Genomic DNA, 27909 nt, shown 5'->3' on the forward strand with positions numbered 1-27909 from the left:
ATTTGTCCAATAGAAACTAGTTGCAAAACAATCCAACTAATGAATACACCCCAAGTGGATGAACGCTTGATGAGGTGGGGGTTCAGAGTAAACTGATGGTGCATGGCCAGATAGAGAAGCGATCACCTGAACAATTACATTGAAGGTCATGGTCAGTTATCTTTTTCCATATTATGGCAACATTCCTCTCATCAGTCAACCCTATAAATGTAATGTTATTTTCATACATAACATTGTGTGCGTGTTAAAGTGTCTAAGCATGCACTTTTCCTTTTCTGCTGCAGACACACAACTCAAACACATTTACGTAATGAGAGCGGTATTACATGTTATTACTAAACAGTGTGGCACATTTATTGCATACATCAAGGCGGTGTTGAATATCAAATGGAAAGTGAAGTAATATCCTCGAAAGCATAGATCAGACCACATAAATGGCGCAGAGAGGTAGTGTTTGTGGGAGGATTTTAATGGAAGGAACTAAACCACCAGCATTGGGCTTCCCAGCACCACAAGGAGACAGTGGGAGCATGCCTGTTCATTTTCATTGCCTGTTGTAGCTTTACAAACAGTGTAACAAAGCTTGTAAGAAACATGGTGGCAGTTCAGTAAGGAATTTCTTATCATTCAGGTGACTAGAACTGTTAGTGTGTTTCATTGCGTGTTTGTATTGATATTGAGAATATAAGATGTTAATGAAACTTGAAAGTGTAAGGAATTAGTGATTCCATGCTGAGCAGCACAGTAAAACATTTCAGTCAATGCAAGATGTGTATCACCAAAAAAAAAGACCTGTGACTGGCATTATAGGAGTACGTTGCATTATTATTGACAACCATACAGAAGTGTGCCCTTGAGCAAAACATATTGTAAATTATATATGCAGAATTTCTATGATTATTAATCATTTGTTTACATAATTATTGCTACATTCAGTGTATGGTCATGCTAGTTCTTTAGCAAGAATTAAAAATCTAATCTTGAACATCAACAAGTTGTGAGAGAGTGATATAACGTGACTTTAAAGTGGCTTTATCACGTAAAAGGATCTGGTCGTTCAGGAATACACCATACACCTACCCTCTATAGTACGTTGAAGAGCCGTTTACAGAAGACATTACACTCATGTACAACAATTACATAAAACAATGAAAAGGGGTGATAAATTAAACACAGTAAACAAAAACATTTAGGGAATGACAGTTTGTTTAGTGTTATGTGGAAGACTATACATTAAGAACACTATTAAACTTTGCCACAACCAAAACAGATATTAAACCAATACCAAAATCTAAATAAAAGACAATACAGTACAACATTTCCCAAAACAGATCCTACAGAAAATTATCTTTACATCTGAACATCAACATTACTCATCTGTCCAATATATTGATATTGCAGCTCAGACTCATGGGAATGGGCAGTAGTATTGCATTGAGGCAGATGTGTAAAGTCTTAAGGCCAGTCAACATTTAAGAGAGAAAACCAAGTGCTGTAGCATATCTCCTTGAGTGCATCTGTCCATCTTTTGATGTCTCCCAGTCTCTCTCGACACCCTTTTAAGAGTGTGACTGTCTGTGCCAATGTTCATTCAGATGGGTTGAACACATTCCCCAGTTCTTCTTTCTGTCCCTATGCCGTTCCCTGGTTTCCTACATTTCTGCTTTCGCCCATGTCTGGGTACACCACCACACAGAACTTTTGGCACACGTGGGTCATCTTACCTGGGTGGGAGAAGGAAGTGAGGAGTAACCAAGTGTAGAAGAGGAAAAAATAGATTTCATATCAATACAGTCGTGGCCAAAAGTTGAGAATGACACAAATATAAATTTTCACAAAGTCTGCTGCCTCGGTTTGTGTGATGGCAATTTGCATATACTCCAGAATGTTATGAAGAGTGATCAGGTGAATTGCAATTAATTGCAAAGTCCCTCTTTGCCATGCAAATGAACTGAATCCCCAAAAACATTTCCACTGCATTTCAGCCCTGCCACAAAAGGACCAGCTGACATGTCAGTCATTCTCTCGTTAACACAGGCGTGAGTGTTGACGAGGACAAGGCTGGAGATGACTCTGTCATGCTGATTGAGTTCGAATAACAGACTGGAAGCTTCAAAAGGAGGGTGGTGCTTGGAATCATTGTTCTTCCTCTGTCAATCATGGTTACCTGCAAGGAAACACGTGCCATCATCATTGCTTTGCACAAAAAGGGCTTCACAGGCAAGGATATTGCTGCCAGTAAGATTGCACATAAATCAACCATTTATCGGATCATCAAGAACTTCAAGGAGAGCGGTTCAATTGTTGTGAAGGCTTCAGGGCGCCCAAGAAAGTCCAGCAAGCGCCAGGATCATCTCCTAAAGTTGATTTTAGCTGCGGGATCGGGGAACAACCAGTACAGAGCTTGCTCAGGAATGGCAGCAGGCAGGTGTGAGTGCATCTGCACGCACAGTGAGGTGAAGACTGACGATGGCCTGTTGTCAAGAAGGGCAGCAAAGAAGCCACTTCTCTCCAGGAAAAACATCAGGGACAGACTGATATTCTGCAAAAGGTACAGGGGTTGGACTGCTGAGGACTGGGGTAAAGTCATTTTCTCTGATGAATCCCCTTTCCGATTATTTGGGGCACCCGGAAAAAAGCTTGTCCGGAGAAGACAAGGTGAGCGCTACCATCAGTCCGGTGTCATGCCAACAGTAAAGCATCCTGAGACCATTCATGTGTGGGGTTTCTTCTCAGCCAAGGGAGTGGGCTCTCACAATTTTGCATAAGAACAAAGTAATGAATAAAGAATAGTACCAACACATCCGAGAGCAACTTCTCCCAACCATCCAGGAACAGTTTGGTGATGAACAATGCCTTTTCCAGCATGATGGAGCACCTTGCCATAAGGTAAAAGTGATAACTAAGTGGCTCAGGGAACAAAACATCGATATTTTGGGTCCATGGCCAGGAAACTCCCCAGACCTTAATCCCATTGAGAACTTGTGGTCAATCCGCAAGAGGCGGGTGGACAAACAAAAACCCACAAATTCTAACAAACTCCAAGCATTGATTATGCAAGAATGGGCTGCCATCAGTCAGGATGTGGCCCAGAAGTTAATTGACAGCATGCCAGGGCAGATTGCAGAGGTCTTGAAAAATAAGGGTCAACACTGCAAATATTGACTCTTTGCGTCAACTTCATGTAATTGTCAATAAAAGCCTTTGATACTTATGAAATGCTTGTAATTATACTTTAGTAGTCCATAATAACATCTGTCAAAATATATATAAAGACACTGAAGCAGCAGACTTTGTCAAAATTAATATTTGTGTCATTCTCAAAACTTTTGGCCACGACTGTAATCCCGAAGGCTAAGCATTTTGCACTACATTAAATGGTACAGGTACTGTCATTTACAACTTTACTAGAACCCAGTCTTTCTTGACCAGGAAGAACTAGGGGTCGTAGTAATGAGCATCATCACTAGTGAATATGGTTTCCATACCGATGAAGGTGTTGAAGCATTGGGGCTTGTTGTCCCAGTAGACCCCCAGGAAGTAGACAGGGACTCCAGTCAGCATGATAGCCATGCCGAGGCCACACACCACAGGCTCAGAGTACAGCGAGAAGATGAGCAGGAAGGCCCAGAACAACAGGTAGATCACTGGCCACACCAGGCTCACCTGAAGACAGGACAGCCAACAATCTCATACATGATCAAATGTACACAAAGAATGTAATGCATACAAAGTACAGAGTAAACAATTTAACAATCCACAGGGGGAACACAACACATGCTTTGGCAGTTATGGCATTGTGCATATGTCAGCTTGTAACTGGTCATAAACAAGATTAGACCCATGACTGCAATCAGGACAGTATTGAGTAAAGAATTCTTATCAAAACCATTCTCCTCCCAAAATGTGCAAGCAAGCAATAACCTTGTCCAATCGGATTGAGTGATGGAAGCACAGACATATGAAGGGTTTACCTTGATAGGCCGATATAGGTCTGGCTGTTTGATGCGCAGCACAATCTGCCCAGCGACGGTGACCCCATAGAAGAGGTAGTTTATGAAGCCCACATAGTTGATGAGGGTATACATGTCACTGGTGCACAGCATCAGTAGGGTGGAAATACACTGTAAAGAAACAGGGTGGTGGGGCAAAAGTCATCCATTCATTTTAAAGTCAAATTAGGCATTAAACACTCGAGAGACTACTGTACATAGAGAGAGTGAACTGGGATGACACGTTTGTAGGTGAGAGAGGAAGAGAGATTATGTTGGGTAAAGTTAGGACTCACAGTGAATAGTAGGGCTGGGATTGGGGTACAGCGTTTCACATGAATCATTGCCAGTAGCCGGGGGAGATGGCCTTCCCTTGCTCCAGCAAAAAATAGCCTGAATGAAAGAGTGAAGAACATGAACTTAAGGTCAGCACTGAGATACTGGAAAAACAGTCCTCTCTTGTTGCTTTTGGACTCGCAAAGAAGGAGGGCATTATTTTTTTTTTTACTGTCCATTAAGGTGTAGAAAAACAAACACAGGTGATAACAAATGGGACACAAAGAAATGAAGACAAAGCAAGGCAGTGATGGTAGAGGCACACAGGGGTGCAACATATGGAATAAGAAAGGGGAAGAGCTGGTGCAGAAAGAACAGGAATCATAGTGACTAGATGTGATCATTCTGTGGTCTGATATTTCCACACGTATGAAGGACGCACCACAGACAGGAGGCAAGAATGGGGAATGTAAATAACAGACAGCGTGAGAGCAAGAGAGAAGGACGGGGTGCATAAACTGACCTTGACGACGTGAAGAGGGAGCCATTGACCCCCCCAAAGGTAGAAAGAGCGACAGAGATGGGCATGATCCATGACATCACTCCAAGTAACTTCTCACCAAATGTCTGGGAGAGAATTTGTGGACATAGGAGAGGAGAGTTTCAACACAAACAAATTCTGCTAACTGATGTTTCTGGATGACTTTGAAATCCAAGACTGGTGACTAAAAGCATTTTCTACTGATAACCAGACTTTATACCAAGCCGCATGAGTCCCAAAAGCAGCCATTCCCAAAAGCAGCTACACAAGGGCAGCGGAATGGGGAGGGCCGGGGCATCTCACCACAGCAACGGCATTGGAGGCCAGCAGCTCCTGAGGACTCATGGCGGTGACATAGGCGATGTTGGCGAACACATAAACAAAAGTCACCAGAGGGATGGAGATGAAGATGGCCCGAGGAAGGTTCCTGTTATACAGAGAGAACAGGGTTGAAGAGCTGGGGTTCTGGTGGGGGTGTATTTATGGTGTGAATTACCATCCGAATTGATAACAGGCCTAACAGGACACCGTCTCATCTGTAATACAGAGTTATAGGTATAGATCATGGTTGACTAAGATAACCAGTGCTGGACTTGGACTGAAATAGGTACCGATACTCATTTTGGTTGCCGGTACCATATATATTTAGGTGCAGCATTTCCACAATACTTTTGAGCTACTATTCTATAAGAGGTGCAGGAGCTCAAGCAGTAGAACATTTTAGGTGCTGGTACTCCACTCCGGTGAGCTCCTGCCCAAGTCGGGCACTAATGATAACCAGACATGAAACTGGCTAGATTGTGTGTGTATGTAATGCTACCCTGTTGAGACCATGTGCAACTTGTGATTTCGGTCAAGTTGGAGGATCTAGCTCACTTGTAGGGGTCGACAAGCTCCTCTGTGACATAGTTGAGGAAGTTCCATCCCCCGTAGGCAAAGGAGCCTTGCAGGAAGGACAGGGCTATCTGGCCAATGTCATAGGGCTGGAACGTCTCGAATGCATGCGCTGGCTCCAGCCAGTAATACTCCCCTGGGAACAAACACAAACAAACCAAACAACAAACAACAAACAACAAACAACAAACAACAAACAAACAACAAACAACAAACAACCACAGAGTGGGTGGTGGAATTGTGTGTGGGGTCCATGGACATTAAAACCAGTAGATCGTGACAGCACTGATATCATCCATCTATTAATATGTAAAAAATCCGATGGCGCATGAAGCCAGAAGTATTTTTATTTGAAGAGCGCTATATTGCTGAATTGAGCTGAACGGCACCAACAACAAAAATCACTAAGGATCATGTTGAAAGTGGCTGTAACTGCAGGAAAGGATTGTGGTCGATGTAGTCATTTTCATCCTGCCTGAGAGTCAACCTTAATGTCTATGGCATGAGGGCGTGGCCCTCAGAGCCTACTGGCCCGTGATTTGTCTGTCAGCACGTGGTCCTGCGTCACGACACTGAACAAAAATATAAATCAACATGTAAAGTGTTGGTCTCATGTTTCATGAGCTGAATTTTTTTTTTAATCCAACATTTTCCATAAGCACAAAAAGCTAATTTCTCTCAAATCTTGTGCACAAATTTGATTACATCCCTGATAGTGAGCATTATTCATTTTCCAAGATAATCCATCCACCTGACAGCTGTGGCATATCAAGAAGCTGATTAAACACCATGATCATTACAGTTGAGGGAGCGGTCAATTGGCATATTGACTGTAGGAATGTCCACTAAAGTAGTTGCCAGAGAATTCAATGTTAATTTCTCTACCAAAAACTGCCTCCAATATTGTTTTAGATAATTTGGCAGTACGTCCAACCGGCCTCACAACCGCAGACCCCGTGCCCAGGACCTCCGCATCCGGCTTCTTCACCTGCGGGAGCGTCTAAGACCAGCCACACAGACAGCTGATGAAACTGAGGGTTTGCACAATCAAATAATTTTTGCACAAACAGTCAGAAACCATCTCGGAAAGCTCATCTGCATGCTCACCGTCCTCAGTATCTCGACCTGACTGCAGTTCGGCCTCATAACCGACTTCAGTGGGCAAATGCTCACCTTGCCCAGTCACGTGAAATCAACAGGTTATGGCCTAATGAGTTTATTTCAATTGAGTGATTTTCTTATATGAACTAACTCAGTAAAAATGTTGAAATTGTTGCGTTTATATTTGACAAGTACAGTTGAAGTTGGAAGTTTACATACACCTTAGCCAAATACATTCAAACTCAGTTTCACAATTCCTGATTCTTAAATCGTAGTAAAAACTCCCCATCTTAGGTCAGTTAGGATCACCACTTTATTTTAAGAATGTTAAATATCAGAATAATAGTTGAGAATGATTTATTTCAGCTTTTATTTCTTTCATCACATTCCCAGTGGGTCAGAAGTTTACATACACTCAATTAGTATTTGGTAGCATTGCCTTTAAATTGTTTAACTTGGGTCAAACGTTTTGGGTAGCCTGCCACAAGTTTCCTACAATAAGTTGGGTGAATTTTGGCTCATTCCTCCTGACAGAGCTGGTGTAACTGAGTCAGGTTTGTAGGCCTCCTTGCTCACACAAACGCTTTTTCAGTTCTGCCCACAAATTTTCTATAGGATTGAGGTCAGGGCTTTGTGATGGCCACTCCAATACCTTGACTTTGTTGTCCTTAAGCCATTTTGCCACAACTTTGGAAGTATGCTTGGGGTCATTGTCCATTTGGAAAACCCATTTGCGACTAAGCTTTAACTTCCTGACTGATGTCTTGAGATGTTGCTTCAATATATCCACATCATTTTCCTCTTCATGATGCCATCTATTTTGTGAAGTGCACCAGTCCCTCCTGCAGCAAAGCACCCCCACAACATGATGCTGCCATCCCTGTGATTCACGGTTGGGATGGTGTTCTTCGGCTTGCAAGCGTCCCCCTTTTTCCTCCAAACATAACGATGGTCATTATGGCCAAACAGTTCTACTTTTGTTTCATCAGACCAGAGGACATTTCTCCAAAAAGTACAATCTTTATCCCCATGTGCAGTTGCAAACCGTAGTTTGGCTTTTTATGGCGGTTTTAGAGCAGTGGCTTCTTCCTTGCTGAGCGGCCTTTCAGGTTATGCTGATATTGGACTCATTTTACTGTGGAAATATATACTTTTGTACCCGTTTCCTCCAGCATCTTCACAAGGTCCTTTGCTGTTGTTCTGGAATTGATTGGCACTTTTTTCACCAAAGTACATTCATCTCTAGGAGACGGAAGGCGTCTCCTTCCTGAGCGGTATGACGGCTGCGTGGTCCCATGGTGTTTATACTTGAGTACTATTGTTTGTACAGATGAATGTGGTACCTTCAGGCATTTGTAAATTGCTCCCAAGTATGAACCAGACTTGTGGAGGTCTAAAAAAAAAAATTCTGAGGTCTTGGCTGATTTCTTTTGACGTTCCCATGATGTCAAGCAGAGACACTGAGTTTGAAGGTAGGCCTTGAAATATATCCACAGGTACACCTCCAATTGACTCAAATTATGTCAATTAGCCTATCAGAAGCTCCTAAAGCCATGACATCATTTTCTGGAATTTCCCAAGCTGTTTAAAGGCACAGTCAACTTCGTGTATGTAAACTTCTGACCCACTGGAATTGTCATACAGTGAATTATAAGTGAAATAATCTGTCTGTAAACAATTGTTGGAAAAATGACTTGTGTCATGCACAAAGAAGATGTCCTAACCGACTTGCCAAAACTATAGTTTGTTAACAAGAAACTTGTAGTGTCGTTGAAAAACTCGTTTTAATGACTCCAACCTAAGTGTATGTAAACTTCCGACTTACACTGTATATTTAATTAAATATCCCGATTTGTAGCGAACTTTAAAATTATTACCAGTGGGGATCGAGCTTCATAATAAACACATTTTAGAGGCCAAAACAGCAGTCTAAAAAAGTGTTTCGTTTGGCCATTCTGCCAATGGTAATTTACATAGCTTTCTAGGGTAGTCCGGGGCTTTTGGCACCGCTAGGTTGCTACGCAGGAGCCGACCAGCAGAGCTCGTGACATCACGCTCTAGACAGGACACTGGGGTCCTGGTTTGGTCAGAGATTATGTGTGGGTTGAAGAGGTAAGGGGACTTTAATCCCCTCTCTCACATAGGGACAATGCAAATCCTGTGGAAAGCACGAGTTAACAGTATTATGGTGTTCTGGCACTATGTTTATTCAGCCATACTTCCCCCTCTCACATCTTGTGATTATTCTTGTGTATCAAAGGTTCTGGGTGAATAACAGATTAGACTAGTTTCTCAAACTTCTAGTGGCCTCAGACACTTTGTCCAGCAGGTGGAGACAGATTAAGACCGTAAAGTATGTGTCAGTGGGGAACGATAGCACAGAGTTTGTAAATCCGAGGCGCAACTTTGCGAGACTTCCGGGAACGACACGGTCAAAAACAACATGGAGTGCCTTTGATTTGACAGCCTGAACATGGGCAGTTCAGCACGAGACTACCGTTAGACCCCATGACGTGTTTCTATGCATGAGTTTAGCTTGCCAACGTCACCATGATTTCTCCTACAAGTGTGATCTGGGATTTCTATTGGAAAAGCAGTTATTTTTTTTCGATTGGAGAAGCATCTACATAGTGTACTGTCTTTGCCAATACTCTACGTACAGTAGGGCTATCCTGTAGACATCCCAATGACTTTGTAATGAATGATGAAACAAATCAACAGTTACAGATCAGAATCAAAATCCAAGAGACCGAGTCTACCTTTGCAGATCTGCACAAAGCCCATGATGATGATAAGACCCAGGGCTAGCAGCTTCCCAGTAGTGAAGACATCCTGAACACGAGTGGCCCAGCGCACACTGGAGCAGTTCACCCACGTCAGCAACACTGGGACAAAAGGAGGAAGAGTCACATCACGCATCATAGCAACTTACCACACATGGAATACAGTAACACTATACTAGACTGAGTAATACGGTAGATTTGACCTACAAATATTTATTTAACCTTTATTTAACTAGGCCAGTCAGAACTAATTCTAATTTTCAATGACTGCCTAGGAACAGTGGGTTAACCTGTCTAGGATGAGGGTGCCGCTAGCGGCACACCCCCCCCACATTCCACTGAAAAGGCAGAGCGCGAAATTAAAAAAAATATATATTTTTAAAATATTTAACTTTCACACATTAAAGTCCAATACAGCTAATGAAAGACACAGATCTTGTGAATCCAGCCAACATGTCCGATTTTTAAAATGTTTTACAGGGAAGACACAATATGTAAAGATGTAAATCTATTACCTAAAAACACATTAGCATTATCCACCATCTTTTATTTGTCCACCAACACCAGTAGCTATCACCAATTCGGCTAAACTAAGATATTTATAGCCCCTAACCAAGAAAAAAACTCATCAGATGACAGTCTGATAACATATTTATGGTATGGGATAGGTTTTGTTAGAAAAATGTGCATATTTCAGGTAGCTGGCATAGTTTACAATTGCACCCACCGTCACAAATGGACTAGAATAATTACAATGAGCAACGTGTTTACCTAACTACTAATCATCAAACATTTCGTAAAAATACACAGCATACACTAATCGAAAGACACAGATCCTGTGAATACAGACAATATTTCAGATTTTCTAAGTGTCTTACAGCGAAAACACAATAAATCGTTATATTAGCATAGCACATGTGCAAACATTACCCCAGCATTGATTCTAGCCAAAGAGAGCGATAACGTAAACATCTCCAAAATATATTATTTTTTTCACTAACCTTCTCAGAATTCTTCAGATGACACCCCTGTAACATCACATTACAACATACATATACAGTTTGTTCGAAAATGTGCATATTTAGCCACCAAAATCATGGTTAGACAATGAGAAATGTAGCCCAGCTGGTGAGAAAATGTCCGTGCGCCATATTAGACAGTGATCTACTCGTATACATAAATACTCATAAACGTGACTAAAAAATATAGGGTGGACAGCGATTGATAGACAATTTAATTCTTAATACAATCGGGGAATTACATTTTTTAAATTATCCTTACTTTTCAATACAATTTGCGCCAAGCGAAGCTACGTCAAAAAACATGGCGTCCTAAGCCACTAACATTTTTCGACAGAAACACGATTTATCATAATAAAAATGTCCTACTTTGAGCTGTTCTTCCATCAGTATCTTGGGCAAAGGATCCTTTCTTGGGTCTAATCGTCTTTTGGTGGAAAGCTGTCCTCTTGCCATGTGGAAATGCCAACTGCGTTCGGGATGAACTGGAAGCGTGCCCAGAGATTCACAGCGTCTCAGAAATAAATGTCCCAAAATCGCACTAAACGGATATAAATTGCTATAAAACGCTTTAAATTAACTACCTTATGATGTTTTTAACTCCTATAACGAGTCTTAACATGACCGGAGAAAGATTACTCCCAACACTAATGCTTGGAACAGGTGCGGGTCGGTGTCCTCCACGCGCATGACGCAGCTGCAAAAGACTTACTAGCTACAGGGTTTTTTAATTTATAGTGCCTGTGATTGCGCAATCGACCCCATTCAAATCGTCATCACGTAAAGGCATCCAGGGGAAGACGTAAGCAGTGTCCGTATACTCATAGGAATAACATTGGCTTTAAAACTGACTCCAGAACAGTGGCCAAAATTTCTGAAATCTGACTCCATGTCAGGGAAATTGCTGTAGAATGGGTTCTGTTCCACTTAGAGACAAAATTTCAACTCCTATAGAAACTATAGACTGTTTTCTATCCAATAATAATAATAATATGCATATTGTACGATCAAGAATTTTGTAGGAAGCCGTTTCAAAAATTACACGATTACCATAAGTGACAACAGCGCCCCCAGCTTTAACAGGTTAACTGCCTTGTTCAGGGGCAGAACGACAGATTTGTACCTTGTCAGCTCGGTGATTTGAACTTGCAACCTTTTGGTTACTAGCCCAACGCTCTAACCACTAGGCTACCCTGCCTCCCCAAATATCCCTCAAGTCGCAAATTCAGCGAAGAGCACCAGGAGGGCCAGTGATCATGCTGAAGTAAACAAAGTAGTCCAAAGTAGTCCAAAAAAACAAAGTAGTCCAAAAAAAACTAAGCATGTTCTGAGGTGCTCACATAGACAGACAGCAGCCAGCAGGCGGAGGCCATTCTCTGGGGGGACGCAGGAGGGAAATAGGGGCTGCAGGATGTAGTTGGAGAAGGTGAGGGCGATGACCGCCTGGTTGGTGGGGTAGATCACCAATACCGCAATCCACAGACGCAGGAACCTGGGAGATGTAGGTAGGGAGGGAGGGAAGGAGGGAGGGGGTCGGAGAATCACACGTCAAAACACCTCAATCACGCATATCAACGTCTACATTTCTGATGTAGAGCAAAAACCTGTCAGAATACTTGATACTGTATGTGAGGAAAATAAATACCAGTGCTCATTAGAGGACAGTGGGAACACAAAGAACCAACTAGCAGACTTTTCAATAATATGGGCTGATGTATGTGTACAATAAAGGGCAGACATTAAAACAAGGTTAATGACACACAGGAAATGGTGGGGGACAAAAGAATGGTAATTTACTGCTTTGTGGGGGGGGTACATTTGTAAAGTATACTGTCAATTTATCTGTGTCTGAGAAAAGGGTGGCTCAAAACGACAGATGTAACCAGCACTTCTCTTGCAGTACTCTTACAGTATAAGTATTCTCTCATCACCATGCATTTCCCTTACCCGGCAAGTCCTCCAAATATGTCCTTGACGTACGAGTAGTCTCCTCCAGACTTGGGGATGGTAACGCCCAGCTCTGCATAGCAGAGTGCGCCAATGGCTGTGATCACTCCAGTGACAATCCACACGATGAGAGCCAGCCCCACAGAGCTCGCATTCTCCAGAACGCCCTTTGGGCTCACAAAGATCCCTGAACCGATGATGTTACCTGAGACCCAGACAAAGAGACAAGGAGGGTAAGGAGGAGTGGAAAATGCTGCATCAATCTTTTAAAAGTGGAGGGTAATATTACACAACATTGACTAGGGCCGACATGGTGCCTTTGGCTGACAAACAAGTGGAGTGTGGACTGGAATGGAAAGTGAGAGTTTCCGGTCACTTAGTCCAGTTTCCTGCTTAGTGGCCAAGTAAGCGCAACATCACAGGGACCCTTTGCCAACTTCTCATCCTGTATAACTCACTTTCCACTACCTCTTCTCATTTACATCAGTCTCAACACAGCAACTACATCTTCAGACTACTTGTTGTGACTCAAACATAAGATCAGGATTATCAGAATGTTTGAGAGTCATAGATAATACAGTAGCACAAACAGGACAGCAGGGCAAAACCACCAACTGCTGACTAATCACGCTCAGGAACAGACTGCTGACTGTCACGTTTTCCCCCAGGCTTATCTGACTGATCCCTTGTGATTTTTATTATTATTTGACCATGCTGGTCATTTATGAACATTTGAACATCTTGGCCATGTTCTGTTTTAATCTCCACCCGGCACAGCCAGAAGAGGACTGGCCACCCCTCATAGCCTGGTTCCTCTAGGTTTCATCCTAGGTTTTGGCCTTTCTAGGGAGTTTTTCCTAGCCACCGTGCTTCTACACCTGCATTGCTTGCTGTTTGAGGTTTTAGGCTGGGTTTCTGTACAGCACTTTGAGATATCAGCTGATGTAAGAAGGGCTATATAAATACATTTGATTTGATTCACAAAGACCACCCAGGAAGGAAGCTCCCAGTCAGACTCCGACTGCAAAAGTAATTCCAAAAGATTAGATCTACATGCAGAGAAATTGATATGGAGTGTGATTCTACAGCACCAGTCTGGCTCTCTAAACCGGTTCCTGGAGAGCTATACTGTCCTGTAGGTTTTCACTTCAACACTGGAGCCCAGTTACATAAAACATCTTAAGTATTACCCTTAAAGGAAAGGAAGAATGAGTTTTTACTTGCTAACGTAACAGTGTGGTCAAAGACTTAGTAACTTAGTTGTAGTCACGATCTGGTTACCTAAAACCACAAACAAAAGTAAAAATGCTTAAAAATAACTTATTTACGGATATCTTCGGAACTACCCACAATGCATTTCTCATCGTCATATGGCGAACCGGTGCTACCTAGCTAATTTCAGCTGGCTAACACTACCTACTACTTGCTAGCATGTAATTACATTCCAAACCATGTGTTGGCACTGGTGAGTCACTATGTACATCCACAAAGAAACCATATAAAGTAATGCTTGTTTGTTAGTGGTAGTCGGGTGAGTGTTGTAGTAGTTCTGTCATTTGTCACTAGTGCAGTAATACCCACAAGGATGGGGTTAGGACTTATTTGTGGGCCAAAAAGGAGAAGCAAGCTTTGAAGTCAGAACAGTTTGTCCGGTTGAAGTCAGCAGATTAGAATAGGGGAACCCTGAGCACGTCACTGTATGCAGTACTCACTTCACCATTGATGACTGATGGCATAGTATAACCAGTGGAAGGCAGGATTCGGAATGAGTGACAAACCAGGTGTTGTGCCTAGCGTGAATGTGAAGCCTGCAACCTATTTCCTACCGGTACACGGCGAGTGTCAACAGTGGAGATAAACTGGGTAAATGTAATGTGGATTTACCTCACTATATCGCTATTGGAATAGCTAGCTTTCCCTCTGAAGGTCTCTCCTTAGCTCTTTGACTGGTAACCAACTCAGCTGTCAATTTTTTTGGTGTTCTGTGGGTTCCTGGCTATGCTAGACTAATTGTTCTCTGGCTTACTACTTAGCTATGTAGACCATGGTGGTTGGCTAGCTAGGTTAGTTAGCTGGCTAAGCTAGCTAGCAGGCTAAAAACTTTAGCTGGCTGGATAAGATAACTACATATACCGGTAACATTATTGGATAACTGGTTAGATGGTGTTATGCATTTTCAAAAAGTTGGTTTACTTTAATGTTGCTGGAAGGTAGATGCTGATAGCATCTGGCTGACTCACGCAATACTAATGTAACGTTAGCAGGCTAGTAACCTTGCAAGCGGATATGTAACAAATTCATATTTGCTTGTAAATTGGCTGAATTTAATTGAAACCAGTAGTCATGAGTGCAATTGATTTGGTATAATTTGATGTTATACATTTGAAGTTTTGTTATTTCTGTTGGCGTTTACATATAGGGAATAGGCTGACTTGTAGCATCCTCCATATTAAGTCACACCCCACAATTTATTTTTCTTTCCCGGCATGACTTCAGCATTCTTCGGAAAGCTGATCAGTTTTATGTAACAACTCAAAATGTAAAAGTGAAGGTAAACGTTGCACTGGGACTTTTGCTGCGTATTCTAATGCAAAATCATTTGTTACATGTGGTTACGTTTATGCTACATACCCTTTAAGGGTATACCTTAAAGCTGCAATATGCAACTTTTTGGGTGACCTGATCAAATTCACATTGAATGAGATCTAACTCGCATTTCTTTGAAAGCAAGTTTAAGAAGTGGTAGGTCTGTTCTGTGCGCTATTTCTGTGTGACATTTCTGTAGTGCACCTTCAAAGCTGCACTTCTATACAGAAATAGCTCCGCCATTTCCTGGTTGCAAAAATTCTAGTAGTTAGTCTAATTTCAGTTTGTGACAAAACAAGCGAGTCCAGTACATTCTGAAAGTATTCAGACCCCTTAACTTTTCTGAAATGTTGTTACGTTACAGCCTTATCATAAAATTGATTAAATATTTGTTTTCCCTCAATCTACACACAATACCCCACAATGACAGTGAAAACAGGTTTTTAGAATGGTTTGCAAATGTATTATTTACATAAAGATTTCAAACACTTTGCTATGAGACTTGAAATTAAGCTCATGTGCATCCTGTTTCCATTGATCATCCTTGATGTTTCTACAAATTGATATGAGTCCACCTGTGTTAAATTCAATTGATTGGACATGATTTGGAAAGACACCTGTCTGGGGAAGGGTACCAAAAAATGTATGTAGCATATAAGGTCCCCAAGAACACTTTGCTGATTCATGCTGATGATTTAAAGTGCAGCTGGTACACAGGCCAAGCATTATTGAGATTTATTTTTATTGACTTCCACTGCATGTGGGTGGGATGGATGCTGCTCTGTGACAGCCATTTTATAACAAATCCACATACCAGTTAAATAGACAACCTCACACAGGCACATAATGTATTATTTTGAGCCATGTGGATTTTCTTGCAATCACAAAACTTTCAGGAGGTAGTCTGGCCATTAAAGAACATACAGATTGAAAACAGGTTTTTCAAGACCAATTCAGATCAGCTGCAAAATTAGCACTGTTTGTGCAATCCATGTGGACCATACATTTCATCTCAATCAATTAGGTTGGATTTTAGGAGGACACACCCATACCTACATTGAGGAAGCGATAATAGATAGCAAGAACAACGGATAAGCATAATAATGACTTGCCCACAATAATTCCACATGCGCTGACAAGGCCAATCTCCTTCTTCAGGGCCACTCTTCCTGAGTCCTCTTCAGTGGATTCGGAGGAAAGCGTATCCCCATCTGCCGATGCATTGCCCCGCAGCCTAGGACCATCGGTCATCTCGTCTCCAAGATAGTTTTGTTGGATGAAAAGCGCAGGTGCAGTGCAACCTAGCTCAGTTTGGTGTTACCTGCACTAATGGAGAACAAAAATCGTTTATCTACAGAAAAACTATTCATCAGTGTCAAACGTATCTTTGATGCCATAAAAAAAACATAGCCCGTGGCACAAATGTGTTTTACAAATAGCAATTGTCAGTGAGAATTTTCTCTAGTCAACTAATACAAAAATGTAAGCGCTCAGACTGAAGCGTGCAATATACCGCCCTATAACGCTTCCCTGCCATTCGAATAGTGTGTGGGCTACACGGAGATTACTGCTATTATTAGAAACTACATTGCTTCATAAATAATTCAGTCGTTCGACGCAACGCGGTGCGACCAGCCAGCCCAGGTTCCCTGCGTAAAGTAGGCGCAAAATCACCCAGCAGTAATAGGCTTTGTAGAGGAAATAGGCCACTGAAGATAATCTTGTAGGCCTACTATACACCGCGGGTGGTCAACCACATTGAAAATAACAATGGCAAACTGGCAATGGCAAGCAATTTACAGTAGGCTATATCAGTAAACAGAAATGTCCTAAGAACCCATACTGTGTGCCAGACTTATACATTCCTGTTGCCTATAACAATACTTATTTATAATTTCTCATTTGCCCCGAAAGTTATTATATTTGTTAAAAAAAGAAAAAAAGAATGAATGATATAACTTAGCTGGGGCGCAACTTTGGTTTTAGAAGTGTGGGAGTTGGGGGGGACATAATTATTTATTTGTTTTCCGGTCGGATACACTCCAAACAGCCTACCCGACCGCTCACAGGCGTCCGCATGGTCCTACGGCATAATTGTCTCGTTTTGTATCGTGGGCAAAAATGCAATTTCAGAATGTGGGGGACGTCCCCCGTCCTCAGTGAAAGTTGCGCCCCTGTAGTTTAGTGATGAGGGCGATTCAGTTAGGATGGATACAATTTAGCCTATGCCATTGTAATCCTTGACACTGTTTTACAGCCTCAAATTCAAGCAATTGACAAAATGATCGACCCACCTCTTCTCCGGAGTAGCCGTGACTTTTAAAATGAACAATCACCAGCATCCTGTTATCAGCAAACCCGACAGCTGTTCGACATTAGCAAGTGAACAAGATCTCAGCCTTACTGGAAAATTTAACACCATTTGCTTGAAATGCTCAACCAATTAACGTGGCCGAAATAGTCAACACAGGGTAAGCCCCTCCCCTCCACGTTTCAGAAGGGTTGTTAATTTATTATTTTACTGTTATAATGCTTTAGTAAACTCAAATACATTTTAAGAATGTTAGTTTAAATTAGTTTGTGAAAGGTCAAGAGGAAGTAGAATGATAGAAATAATTCAAATGCATTAAATAGGAAGGGTGTGAGTAGCCATCGTATTATATAGCATTAACACTGATTTCAGTGTTTTCTGTGAGTTGTCTGGAAACTAGACTGAGCTGAAAAACAAAACAGGTTCCTCTAAAACAACCATGCCTTTGGGGTGGAGGCTACAACCTGCACTCCTTCACACCTGTATTTACAGCTAGATATTTGTTTTCTCTTAACATGAGCAACTCTGTCATCACAAGAAATCTGGCAAAACACCTTATTAGGGTCACGCAGACGGACAGATGGAGAGAAACACTGACTTTGAGTTGGTCAAATTCCAAGCTATGCCTCAGTGAATTAATGTGTTTCATTGAGGAAAAAACATCTTATACTTGTGTCACTTACTGCCATAATGACAATTATCATGTGTGCACACATTACTTACACGGCTTGTTGGTAAGACAGCAGCCAGGGTGAGTGTGTGGGTGAGCTAGCGTTGCTGCTGGTCTCCTCATGGTAAAACAGTGTGGGACAGAGACAGCAACACACACAGTCAGCGTTTTGAGAGAGTGAAAACATCAATGGTGGTTAGTGAGCAGTTTCGTTTGTGATGTGGATTAAAGCCAACATTTGAGAATATTTATGAGCTTGTTTTGCATTAGTGTTTGTCCCACCCTAAAATAGCAGGGTACCTATATATCTAGAGCAGACACTATTTAGAGGGCCTAAGTGTTCTGGTCAAGAAAGGTCACTTGGTGCCAGAGCTGTGTTGAAATACGTGTATTAAATTATTTATTTCAATTAAAAAAAATCTGTGTACAGTATTTGAGTATTTTAAAATAATGTGGCCGAAATCAGCTAATTCTATTGGAAGTATTTTCAAACAATTTCCAATAATTTCCTATTTGAAAATTCTTATTTCCAATTACATTACAAATACTCCTAGGACATTGGTCCAAATGCATCAGAGTATTTCTTTGAAAATACTCTGCATTTGAATATTTTGAAATATACATCAATACTTTCCAAGTACATATAATTTCCCCCCAAAATATTTGAATATTGCTTCAAAATGTGAAAGTAATTGAAATAGTAGTTGAACCCTGGTTTGCTTGGTGCCAAATTGATGTGGGAGTAGGTGAAAGTATTCCCTAGAAGTCTGCACTGCAGCAATAACCCTCTCGCCTTGTGGAGACGAGTTTAAAAGAGTTGTCTTCTTTTCCAGAAAGAAACTTGGTGTTTACCAGCAATTCCAAGAATATGTGATAAACGTTTCTCTCAGTTGGTATAGCTGTGTTCCTTCTCCATTTCTATTGGACCTGATCCCCAAATGACAGCATGCGTGGCTTAGCTACCTACTTATTTGGTGTTATTTTGATAGGTTTGCCTCTAATGTTGTAGGCCATCATTGTAAATAAGAATTTGTTCTTAACTGACTTTCCTGGTTAAATAAAAATAAAATGCTAATTACATTCAATGCCAATATTTGATCCCTACCTCTCCAATGGTGACACCTACTGGACAGAATACATCACCACAGTACATGCCATGGTGCAGTCAGACATTAAAACCAGGGTGCAGTCTGTTGATCAGACACAAAAAGGAATAGATCTTTTATATACAATTTCTTTGTGTACATGCATGCATTTAAGTTTTCCATTCCAAATATGCTTTTGATATAGGCATAGCCTGAATTCAAAATAATTCAGTGGAATAACAATCTTATCACAGCCTGCCATTTAACCCACGAGGGAACATGCTAAATAAGTAAGTTGATGCAAGAGGCACATATACAAACAGGGCAAAGAGCAGCAAGTTGCTAGTAGTTGTCTTTATTGACAATATGGATCAGACAAAAACTGTAACAAAACAAAGAAATGAACACCTGAAAAACATATGACCTGAACAGCCCATCTCCTTCACACTGCTGTATCGGAGTTGTAACCAGTTAAGTGTGTTGAGTTACAATTTAGAGCCATTTCATCTATCCGTTATTGTATGGAATAGGTCTTTTGACCAATCACATCAGATATTTTTCATAGATGATCTGATTGGTCAAAAGAACAATTAGTGAAAAAAATATCAGAATTCGGCTGCCTTTCTGAACGCTGCCATTGAGGGTATCTTGACTGCCGGCTAAATAAGTAACTTAAACTCAATAGGTATGTGAATGTATGTGGATGATAGTCCATGCCTGAAACTGACTCCTAACTATATTGTAAAGTACTAGTCTCAAATCTCTCCCATCTAAATCATTGATTGGGTTCTTATTCCCAGCTCTAAAGCCTCATTGTGACCCAGGTCTGTAGGTTTCTAAAGCCTCACTGTGACCCAGGTCTGTAGGTTTTTAAAGCCTCAATGTGACCCAGGTCTGTAGGTTTCTAAAGCCTCACCGTGACCCAGGTCTGTAGGTTTCTAAAGCCTCACTGTGACCCAGGTCTGTAGGTTTCTAAAGCCTCAATGTGACCCAGGTCTGTAGGTTTCTAAAGCCTCACTGTGACCCAGGTCCGTAGGTTTCTAAAGCCTCACTGTGACCCAGGTCTGTAGGTTTCTAAAGCCTCACTGTGACCCAGGTCTGTAGGTTTCTAAAGCCTCACTGTGACCCAGGTCTGTAGGTTTTTAAAGCCTCACTGTGACCCAGGTCTGTAGGTTTCTAAAGCCTCACTGTGACCCAGGTCTGTAGGTTTTTAAAGCCTCACTGTGACCCAGGTCTGTAGGTTTCTAAAGCCTCACTGTGACCCAGGTCTGTAGGTTTTTAAAGCCTCACTGTGACCCAGGTCCGTAGGTTTCTAAAGCCTCACTGTGACCCAGGTCTGTAGGTTTTTAAAGCCTCACTGTGACCCAGGTCCGTAGGTTTCTAAAGCCTCACTGTGACCCAGGTCCGTAGGTTTCTAAAGCCTCACTGTGACCCAGGTCCGTAGGTTTCTAAAGCCTCACTGTGACCCAGGTCCGTAGGTTTCTAAAGCCTCACTGTGACCCAGGTCCGTAGGTTTCTAAAGCCTCACTGTGACCCAGGTCCGTAGGTTTTTAAAGCCTCACTGTGACCCAGGTCCGTAGGTTTCTAAAGCCTCACTGTGACCCAGGTCCGTAGGTTTTTAAAGCCTCACTGTGACCCAGGTCCGTAGGTTTTTAAAGCGTCACTGTGACCCAGGTCTGTAGGTTTCTAAACCTTCAATTTGGCCCTGGTCTGTAGGTTTTAAAGCCTCACTGTGACCCAGGTCTGTAGGTTTTAAAGCCTCACTGTGACCCAGGTCTGTAGGTTTTTAAAGCCTCACTGTGACCCAGGTCTGTAGGTTTTTAAACCTTCAATTTGGCCCTGGTCTGTAGGTTTTAAAGCCTCACTGTGACCCAGGTCTGTAGGTTCTAAACCTTCAATTTGGCCCTGGTCTGCAGGTTTTTAAACCTTCAATTTGGCCCTGGTCTGCAGGTTTCTAAAACCTCACTGTGACCCTGGTCTGTAGGTTTCATGGTATGAGCAGGCTCATTATTACAGGTGAATAGGTAAAATGCTAGACCTTTTGTGAGCAAGACTACCTCAACTTCATTTGCAACTAAGTGCCTGTTTAATTGTGTCTGTATGCATGTGTGTGTTTGTATGCGAGTGTGAGATCTTCACAGGCCGATGGTGTAGGATCGTCCTGCTGGGTTGTGGATAGCGGAGCATGAGGGCTCTGTCACGGCCCATTCGTACCACACCTTTTTCCCATTGTTACATCTCCAGAACCTCACCACGACGTCATCATCCTTCGTCACAGGGATCGGTTGCTGCAGGTGGGAGAGGGAAGGAAAAGAGTAAATACACTACATTCTTTTGGGTAATAAAATGTGCTAAATGTAAAGACACATTTTACATGACTATGACAGTCAACTTACTTTGAGAGGGAAGAGGATGGGGAACCAGGAGAACATTCCAGGAGAGTGGGTCTCTGGCTTGATACCTTGACCAAACAGATGCACACATTGATAATGATATCAATTAATGATATCAAAACACCTTAAAACCTCATCATAATCGTCATCCCCACTCTTACTACTTACTGAGTGTGACATCTCCGTAGAGTGTGGTCTCGAAGTATCCAGCAAAGCCATGCAGCACTGTGTTACACCCCACAGAGAATCTGAGGCACTGATACCGGTTGTTGTTCATATCTGAAGGAAAGGAGAGAAGCGCATTTAGTACATATGTGTGATCATTAACCGCACCCTTACATGGAAGCATTAGCCATGTAAGGGTGTTTGACGTGTGTGTGTATGTGTGTTACCTGTGGTAGGGTGAATGAAGGTGAAGCAGGCCTTGGGCTCAGCCAGCTGGTGGAAGTTGTGGAGTCGGACTACGTAGGGGGTCTCAAAGTGGCACTCGGGGTCCTTGTCCCGCTCCCTGCACCCCCGGACCTCGTTATACAGCTTGGAGGAAGAGAGGGGGGCCAGGAAGGATGTGTAGGAACAGGGGATGCTCACCCCACCATCTGAGAGGAACAAGAGAACGGGAACACGTTTAAGATGAAAGGGTAGAGGTGGTTGAGGCAATAAATGGGCATTGAAAGAAAATTACCATGATATGTAAAGAGCTCTATCACGTAATAAAGATTTCAATCAGTGATGAGCAAAATTTCAATATCAACGAGTTGCAAATGACTGCAATTAGAGTGACTTCCCCCCCCTACCTTTGAGAAAGTTCTGTGCTCCATCTAAACACTCTGGGGACAGCTCATTGTCCCCGAAGGACCCGAGCAGCTCGCTGACGATGATGTCTGCCTTCTCAGGTGCCGCCCACTCCCTCATGTCACATGACACTACGGTCACCTGATCGCCCCACTCCTCAAACTTCCAGTTCTCAAGCCTGGGAGTGTGTGACAGGATCAGTACAGGGAATTTTTAGGAGCTCAGTGGAGATTAATGTTGCCAACTACACATTTTTATCTGGATTTATTTATCTGCCAGAGAGTATTATTAAAGCTACCCGGCAAAATTACTCCCAATGCCCGAATAAAAAAAATGAAGGACTTCAATTATCTTCTGGAATGAGTTTAGCCTGTGCTGGCAAATCTTTTGGAGGTCAGGGTTCAAAATGAGAAAAGGTTCCACTCACGTGACGACAGCGTTGGGGTTCTTCTCCACGGCGTAGATACGGAGCTTTCTGTCAGCCTGCTTGGCAGCCCGCAGGGAGGCGTTGACCAAAGGACCTCTCCCAGCACCCAGCACCATCAACACCCTGGGGTTACAGAGAATACATACGGTTACACACCAGATACAGAGGGGGAAGGTGATTGTCAGGAGAATAGATACTCATTAACAGAGGACAGACAGTGAGGTGTTGGAGCTACTCACTGTGTATTGGTCTCCTTCTGCTCCTCCGGGACTCTGTCCATCAAACACTTATACACAGCCTGCAGAAAGATCAGGAGAACCCAATCGGTACTTAATGATATTACTGTGTTAAACCCTACCAGCCACATCACTAATACTGTTAGTGTGTTATACTGTGAGAACATGCATGTCAAAGGCTCCTTACCTGCTGGTACTGGGAGTATTTGATGGGATCCTTCTCAAACACTTCATATGTCTGAGACTCCAGATTGTCCATGAGGGGCTAATGGGAAGAGAACAGATAGAGAAATAAAAAATCCAATGCATACAGACAATAGGTATGCCTATTTACAAACTTAACAAACACACACCTGAAGAGGAGACTGTAGGTAATCCTCGTAACCCTTGGCGAACAGTTCATAGGCATTGGGGGCAGGGCGGTTCTGGTTGAGGTATTCAAGGTACTGCAAGTAAGACCGGAAGTCCTTCTCACTGTGACGACTGGTGCCAGTGAAGATGAACTGGGCCTCAAGCTGGGAAAACAAGGAAATGTTTTGCAAAATACATTTTCAAGAACAGAAGACAGACTGAAGATAAAACGGTTGTAGTTGCTATAACAATTGCCATATAGCCTAGCATTTACAGTACCTTGAATAGACGGAAGATGATTTGCTGGTGGGCTTTTGAAAGGACTGGGAACCCTTTCTTATTGGTCAGAAAGATCCTGGTGGGAAGAATAGCTGCTTTAATTGGCTCTCCAAGCCACTTGTCGATCACAGCGTTGGTGGGCATGTTTGCTCCAACCTCAATGGCTTCAGGGAAAGGAAGGGAAGACAGGTCAGTATCAATTGTGACCAAAACAATTCCTTATCAGTTTGTTAACACTCTAACCATGTTTCCCTGTCCTGCTTCCTTACCTAAACAGATTCTCTTGTTGTAGTCACAAAGAGTTCTGAATGAATGCCACCTGAAAAATTAAAAACAAAAACAAAATTTTTACAAAAAGCAAAAATACAAGCCTGAAAACCTTGATGCCTTAGCCATGTGGCCCTAGCTGTGACGGCAGACCCACCAGGCCCAGGTCTTCTCGTCATTACTGCCATCATCTGTGTGTTTCGTTTGCTCATTCTCGATGATGTCATCACGCATATCATCAGAGGAAATCAGGGGGACCCGGATCCAGAACTGATATGACACAATCCACAGTTTCTTAGTTGTAGGTTTTATAACTTCAATTTTAAGTTCACTGAAATACCATGAAATTGCCAGTCACAACACAAGCCAAGGATTAAGAATGAGTTATAGTTCTTATATGGTACAGATAGATAACTCTTGACTGCTGTAGCTACCATGCAGGAGTGGTGTCCAGTCTGGATGTGGTTGAGCAGCACGCGGGCCAGGTTGGCACAGTGAGGGCCCTTCAGAGGGATCATAAAGGCTGGCAGACCCAGATACGCTGAGAAGTTCAGCTCCTGGACCAGGGCCTGAGACATGACAGAGGGATGAAAGAAGAGCACCAATTCAACCTGTGGCAAAGAGGTTTCAAATGGTCTGCTTGAGCAGACAAAGGAGGCCATGGTGTATTCACTAAAATTCAAACGGAACCCAACAGAACAAAATGGGGAGGGACCTACCTGAATTTGTACAATAGAAACAGTCATTTTCATAGCGAAACGTCCTCCATTGCAAAGCGGTTTGCTACTTTTTGTTACGGTGTGAATACGTCTTTTCATGATGTCCAACTCACCGCTTCTGAATTTCTGCGCTCCGTCTCCACCTCTGAGTCTGTCTCGATCCATGAAGAAAGCTTTCCAACAACCAGAGTGTTCCAGTCTGGGTAAGGAAGAATTGTAATTCAATATCCTGATAGTTATGTAAGTAGATGCTCCTGTGCTCAGTAGAACTTGAGAATGAGAATGTACTGTCTAGTTTCTACCATTGAGGCCAGTATAAATACAGGTTGCCTCTGACCTCACCTCGCCCACAGAGTAGCAGGTCCGAGCGTGTATGTGCTCCAGATCGGACTTTGGCTGGATCCAACTCAAACTCCCTCCTGAACCTCGGGTGGAAGAGAGGCATGCACAAGAAGTCAAAACTGAAAGAGAGGGGACAGATGGGACACTAGTTGAGTTACCGATGTTGAGTTACCGATGATCTACAGTCCCTGGTTCTAATCCAGGCTGAATCACATCCGGTCGTGATTGGGAGTCACATAGGGCGGCGCACAACTGTCCCAGCGCCGTCCGGGTTTGGTCGGGGCAGGCCATCATTGTAAATAAGAATTTGTTCTTAACTGACTTACTTAGTTAAATAAAACAAATATTTTAAATGCAAACTTGTCTGAAGCTCCTGCAAAGTTAATTGTACGAAAATTACTTTACAAACGTAGTTAACATTTCATTGGATAATATATTCAAGTAACGTAAAGGATCTACAGTAGCCAACGTTATTTAATTGGGTAATACATTCAAGTAACGTAATGGATCTACAGTCAAATGTATTCTCAACAGATCATATTGAGGTAGTGGCCAGGAGGAACATTTCTTAGCCATTGTGATAGTGCATGTGCTAATATTTCACCGGCAAATGAACCTAGCTAGTTTGCCGTTACTGCCGCGCTAAAATAGCTAGCTAGTTAGCTGGCTACATCACGTGTAAAAATGAAGCCAAAGGGTAGATAGGGATAGCCTACTCGTCTCCAGTATTTGACTGCTTGAGCGAAGCAGTTTACTTACCCAAGTTTAGCGACCGCTGCAAGCGTGTCAGCAACCTCGGGCACACAATTCAAATCTCTCCCGCAAGACACCCTGCCCCCTGTACTGTGGGACGCCATCATTAACCGAGTGAATGGGGAAGAAGGGAGTTGCAATTAGAATCGGGGAAACTGACGCCATTTTGGCTCTTGTCAAGCGTATGCTGTCATAGCGTGGATATGAAGCGCAGAATCAAAATGACTTCCACCGGAATGCAGTTTCACGCGTTTCAACAACTGTCGCGACACTTGCACGTCCAGCGAGAATATGGTAGTTTGGGGTCACGTCATAGAGACGTTTGTTTGTCAGAGATGTTTGAAAAACCATTGGGATCATATTTGGTCACACCCAGACAACGTAAGTATCTAGCTGCAGAATTTTTGGGGGTGGTTGTTCATTAGATTCGTCCCGCCGTTCTTGATTTTCTTGTTTATTTAATTTATATATAAAAAATATATTGGCTATATAAATCACATTTTCAGTGATGTAAAGTACTTTAGTAAAAATACTTTAAAGTGCTATTTAAGTATTTATTTTGGGTATCTGTACTTTACTATATATATTTTTGAGTACTTTTACTTCACTGCACTACTTAAGAAAATATAGTACTTTTTACCCCATACATTTTCCTTGACACCCAAAAGTACTCTTACATTTTGAATGCTAAGCAAGACAAGAAAATAGTCAAATTCACGCACTTATCAACCGAACATCCCTGGTCATCCTTACTGCCTCTGATCTGGCAGACTCACTAAACTAACTTACTAAGAAATGCTAATATAGGTTCCATTTGACTTCCATTCGATTTATGACACAACTGCTGAAAAGTTTGCATTTAAAACAGTGGCCAGGTAAATAAAACTGAAGCGTTGCTGTGATACCAGGGGGGTTTTCAATACACCGATTCTGTTTCAAAATGGAAGCAAACAAAATGGGGCGGGACCTACCTGAATTTGTCCAATAGTAACTCTCATTTTTCTTTGTTCGCTTCAGTTTGGTTCTTAAACGGTGAACGATTTCCGTAATGAATATGCCCGTGGGCCATAGACTGCTTACAGAGTAAGAAAACCATTATGTATTTTTGTAATTTGATTGATCTATCCCTTTAAAAAATGAATCACAGAATAGCAGGAACAGCACCATCTAGTGGTCAGAACCTAGTAATATCAGGATGTGGGATGGTACATAAACCCAACAACTTCAATGCCAAATTTCTCTAAACAAAAAACCACAAAAAAAATTCACTGAGAATATGATGAAGAAACCATACTCTGAGCCACAGCTCCATACTATTTGTCAAACATAGAGAACTGATAGTATATACTCGTTGTTGGGGTGGGATTGTGGGGGGTCCTTGGGTGTCTTTTGTCAATTCCTCATGTCTAACTCATTAGCTAGATTTCCATCCAATTGGCCACAGATTTCCGTGCGAATATTCAAAAATCTGCATAAAAGCAATGTATGCATTTTACCACCAGAGATGAGTTTCCATCAAATGTACTGTTTGCGGATAAAAGGCTGTGTGTGATGATGTAGTGCACATAAAAAAAAACGTTTGCAGTTTAATTCCTATGAACCGAATAAAAAATACAGGTTAAATGCGTTTCCATTGCATTTTCAACTCCACTGATGGTTTTGTCACAAAATGTTTTGCATTATAGCGAATGTGCCCACTCTGGTATTGGCACATGTGCTCTAGCCAACAGATCACAGCTACAGTGCGGGTATAGTGTACATTATGAGATTATTATGGACAGAGTGAGATCATTTTTATTTGTCAAATGGCAGCCAAGCATCAACCATCATGTCACAAGAATAAAACCCTCGATACTGTGCAGTATTCACACCCCTTGACTTTTTCACATTTTGTTGTGTTACAGTCTGAATGGCAATTAAATTCAATTGAGATTTTTTTGTCAAAGTGGAATAATTCTTTTACAAATTAATAAAAAATAAAATGCTGAGATGTCTTGAGTCAATAAGTATTCAACGCCTTTATTATGTCAAGTTCAGGAGTAAAAATGTGCTTAATAAGTTGCATAAATTCACTCTTTGTGCAATAATAGTGTTCAACGTGATTTTGTATATTGAATATACGAAGTCGTTCTGCCCCTGAGCAAG

The 27909-nt window shown here is 42.1% G+C and overlaps 2 protein-coding genes across 4 annotated transcripts; both read right to left on the bottom strand.

Annotated features, from left to right (window-relative positions):
- Nucleotides 1-451: 451 nt before the first annotated feature.
- On the bottom strand, nucleotides 452-17586 carry LOC129813874 (large neutral amino acids transporter small subunit 2-like). 3 transcript variants are annotated; one of them, XM_055866464.1, is made up of 12 exons: nucleotides 17434-17586; nucleotides 16252-16460; nucleotides 12554-12758; nucleotides 11947-12098; nucleotides 9564-9689; nucleotides 5686-5839; nucleotides 5113-5236; nucleotides 4792-4895; nucleotides 4289-4385; nucleotides 3975-4124; nucleotides 3489-3666; nucleotides 452-1724 (listed from the first exon to the last, which is right to left on the bottom strand). In XM_055866464.1, the coding sequence occupies exons 2-12, from the start codon at nucleotides 16388-16390 to the stop codon at nucleotides 1633-1635; spliced, it is 1521 nt and encodes a 506-aa protein (XP_055722439.1). In that variant the 5' UTR covers nucleotides 16391-16460; nucleotides 17434-17586; the 3' UTR covers nucleotides 452-1632. The 3 variants fall into 3 exon arrangements, with proteins under 3 accessions (XP_055722439.1, XP_055722438.1, XP_055722437.1); XM_055866463.1 differs by having other exon boundaries at nucleotides 16252-16465; XM_055866462.1 differs by lacking the exon at nucleotides 17434-17586 and having other exon boundaries at nucleotides 16252-16894.
- Nucleotides 17587-19544: 1958 nt separating this feature from the next.
- Nucleotides 19545-25917, bottom strand: LOC129813873 (protein arginine N-methyltransferase 5-like). The gene is made up of 16 exons (XM_055866461.1): nucleotides 25771-25917; nucleotides 25012-25130; nucleotides 24783-24868; nucleotides 24385-24519; nucleotides 24108-24220; nucleotides 23953-24002; nucleotides 23684-23847; nucleotides 23407-23568; nucleotides 23241-23318; nucleotides 23057-23115; nucleotides 22818-22940; nucleotides 22393-22568; nucleotides 21991-22194; nucleotides 21767-21877; nucleotides 21602-21666; nucleotides 19545-21493 (listed from the first exon to the last, which is right to left on the bottom strand). Exons 1-16 carry the CDS (start codon nucleotides 25869-25871, stop codon nucleotides 21341-21343), a joined length of 1899 nt encoding a protein of 632 aa, XP_055722436.1. The 5' UTR covers nucleotides 25872-25917; the 3' UTR covers nucleotides 19545-21340.
- Between the last annotated feature and the right edge of the window lie 1992 nt (nucleotides 25918-27909).

This window comes from Salvelinus fontinalis, chromosome 17, assembly GCF_029448725.1.
Source record: "Salvelinus fontinalis isolate EN_2023a chromosome 17, ASM2944872v1, whole genome shotgun sequence".
NCBI classification, from domain to species: domain Eukaryota; kingdom Metazoa; phylum Chordata; class Actinopteri; order Salmoniformes; family Salmonidae; genus Salvelinus; species Salvelinus fontinalis.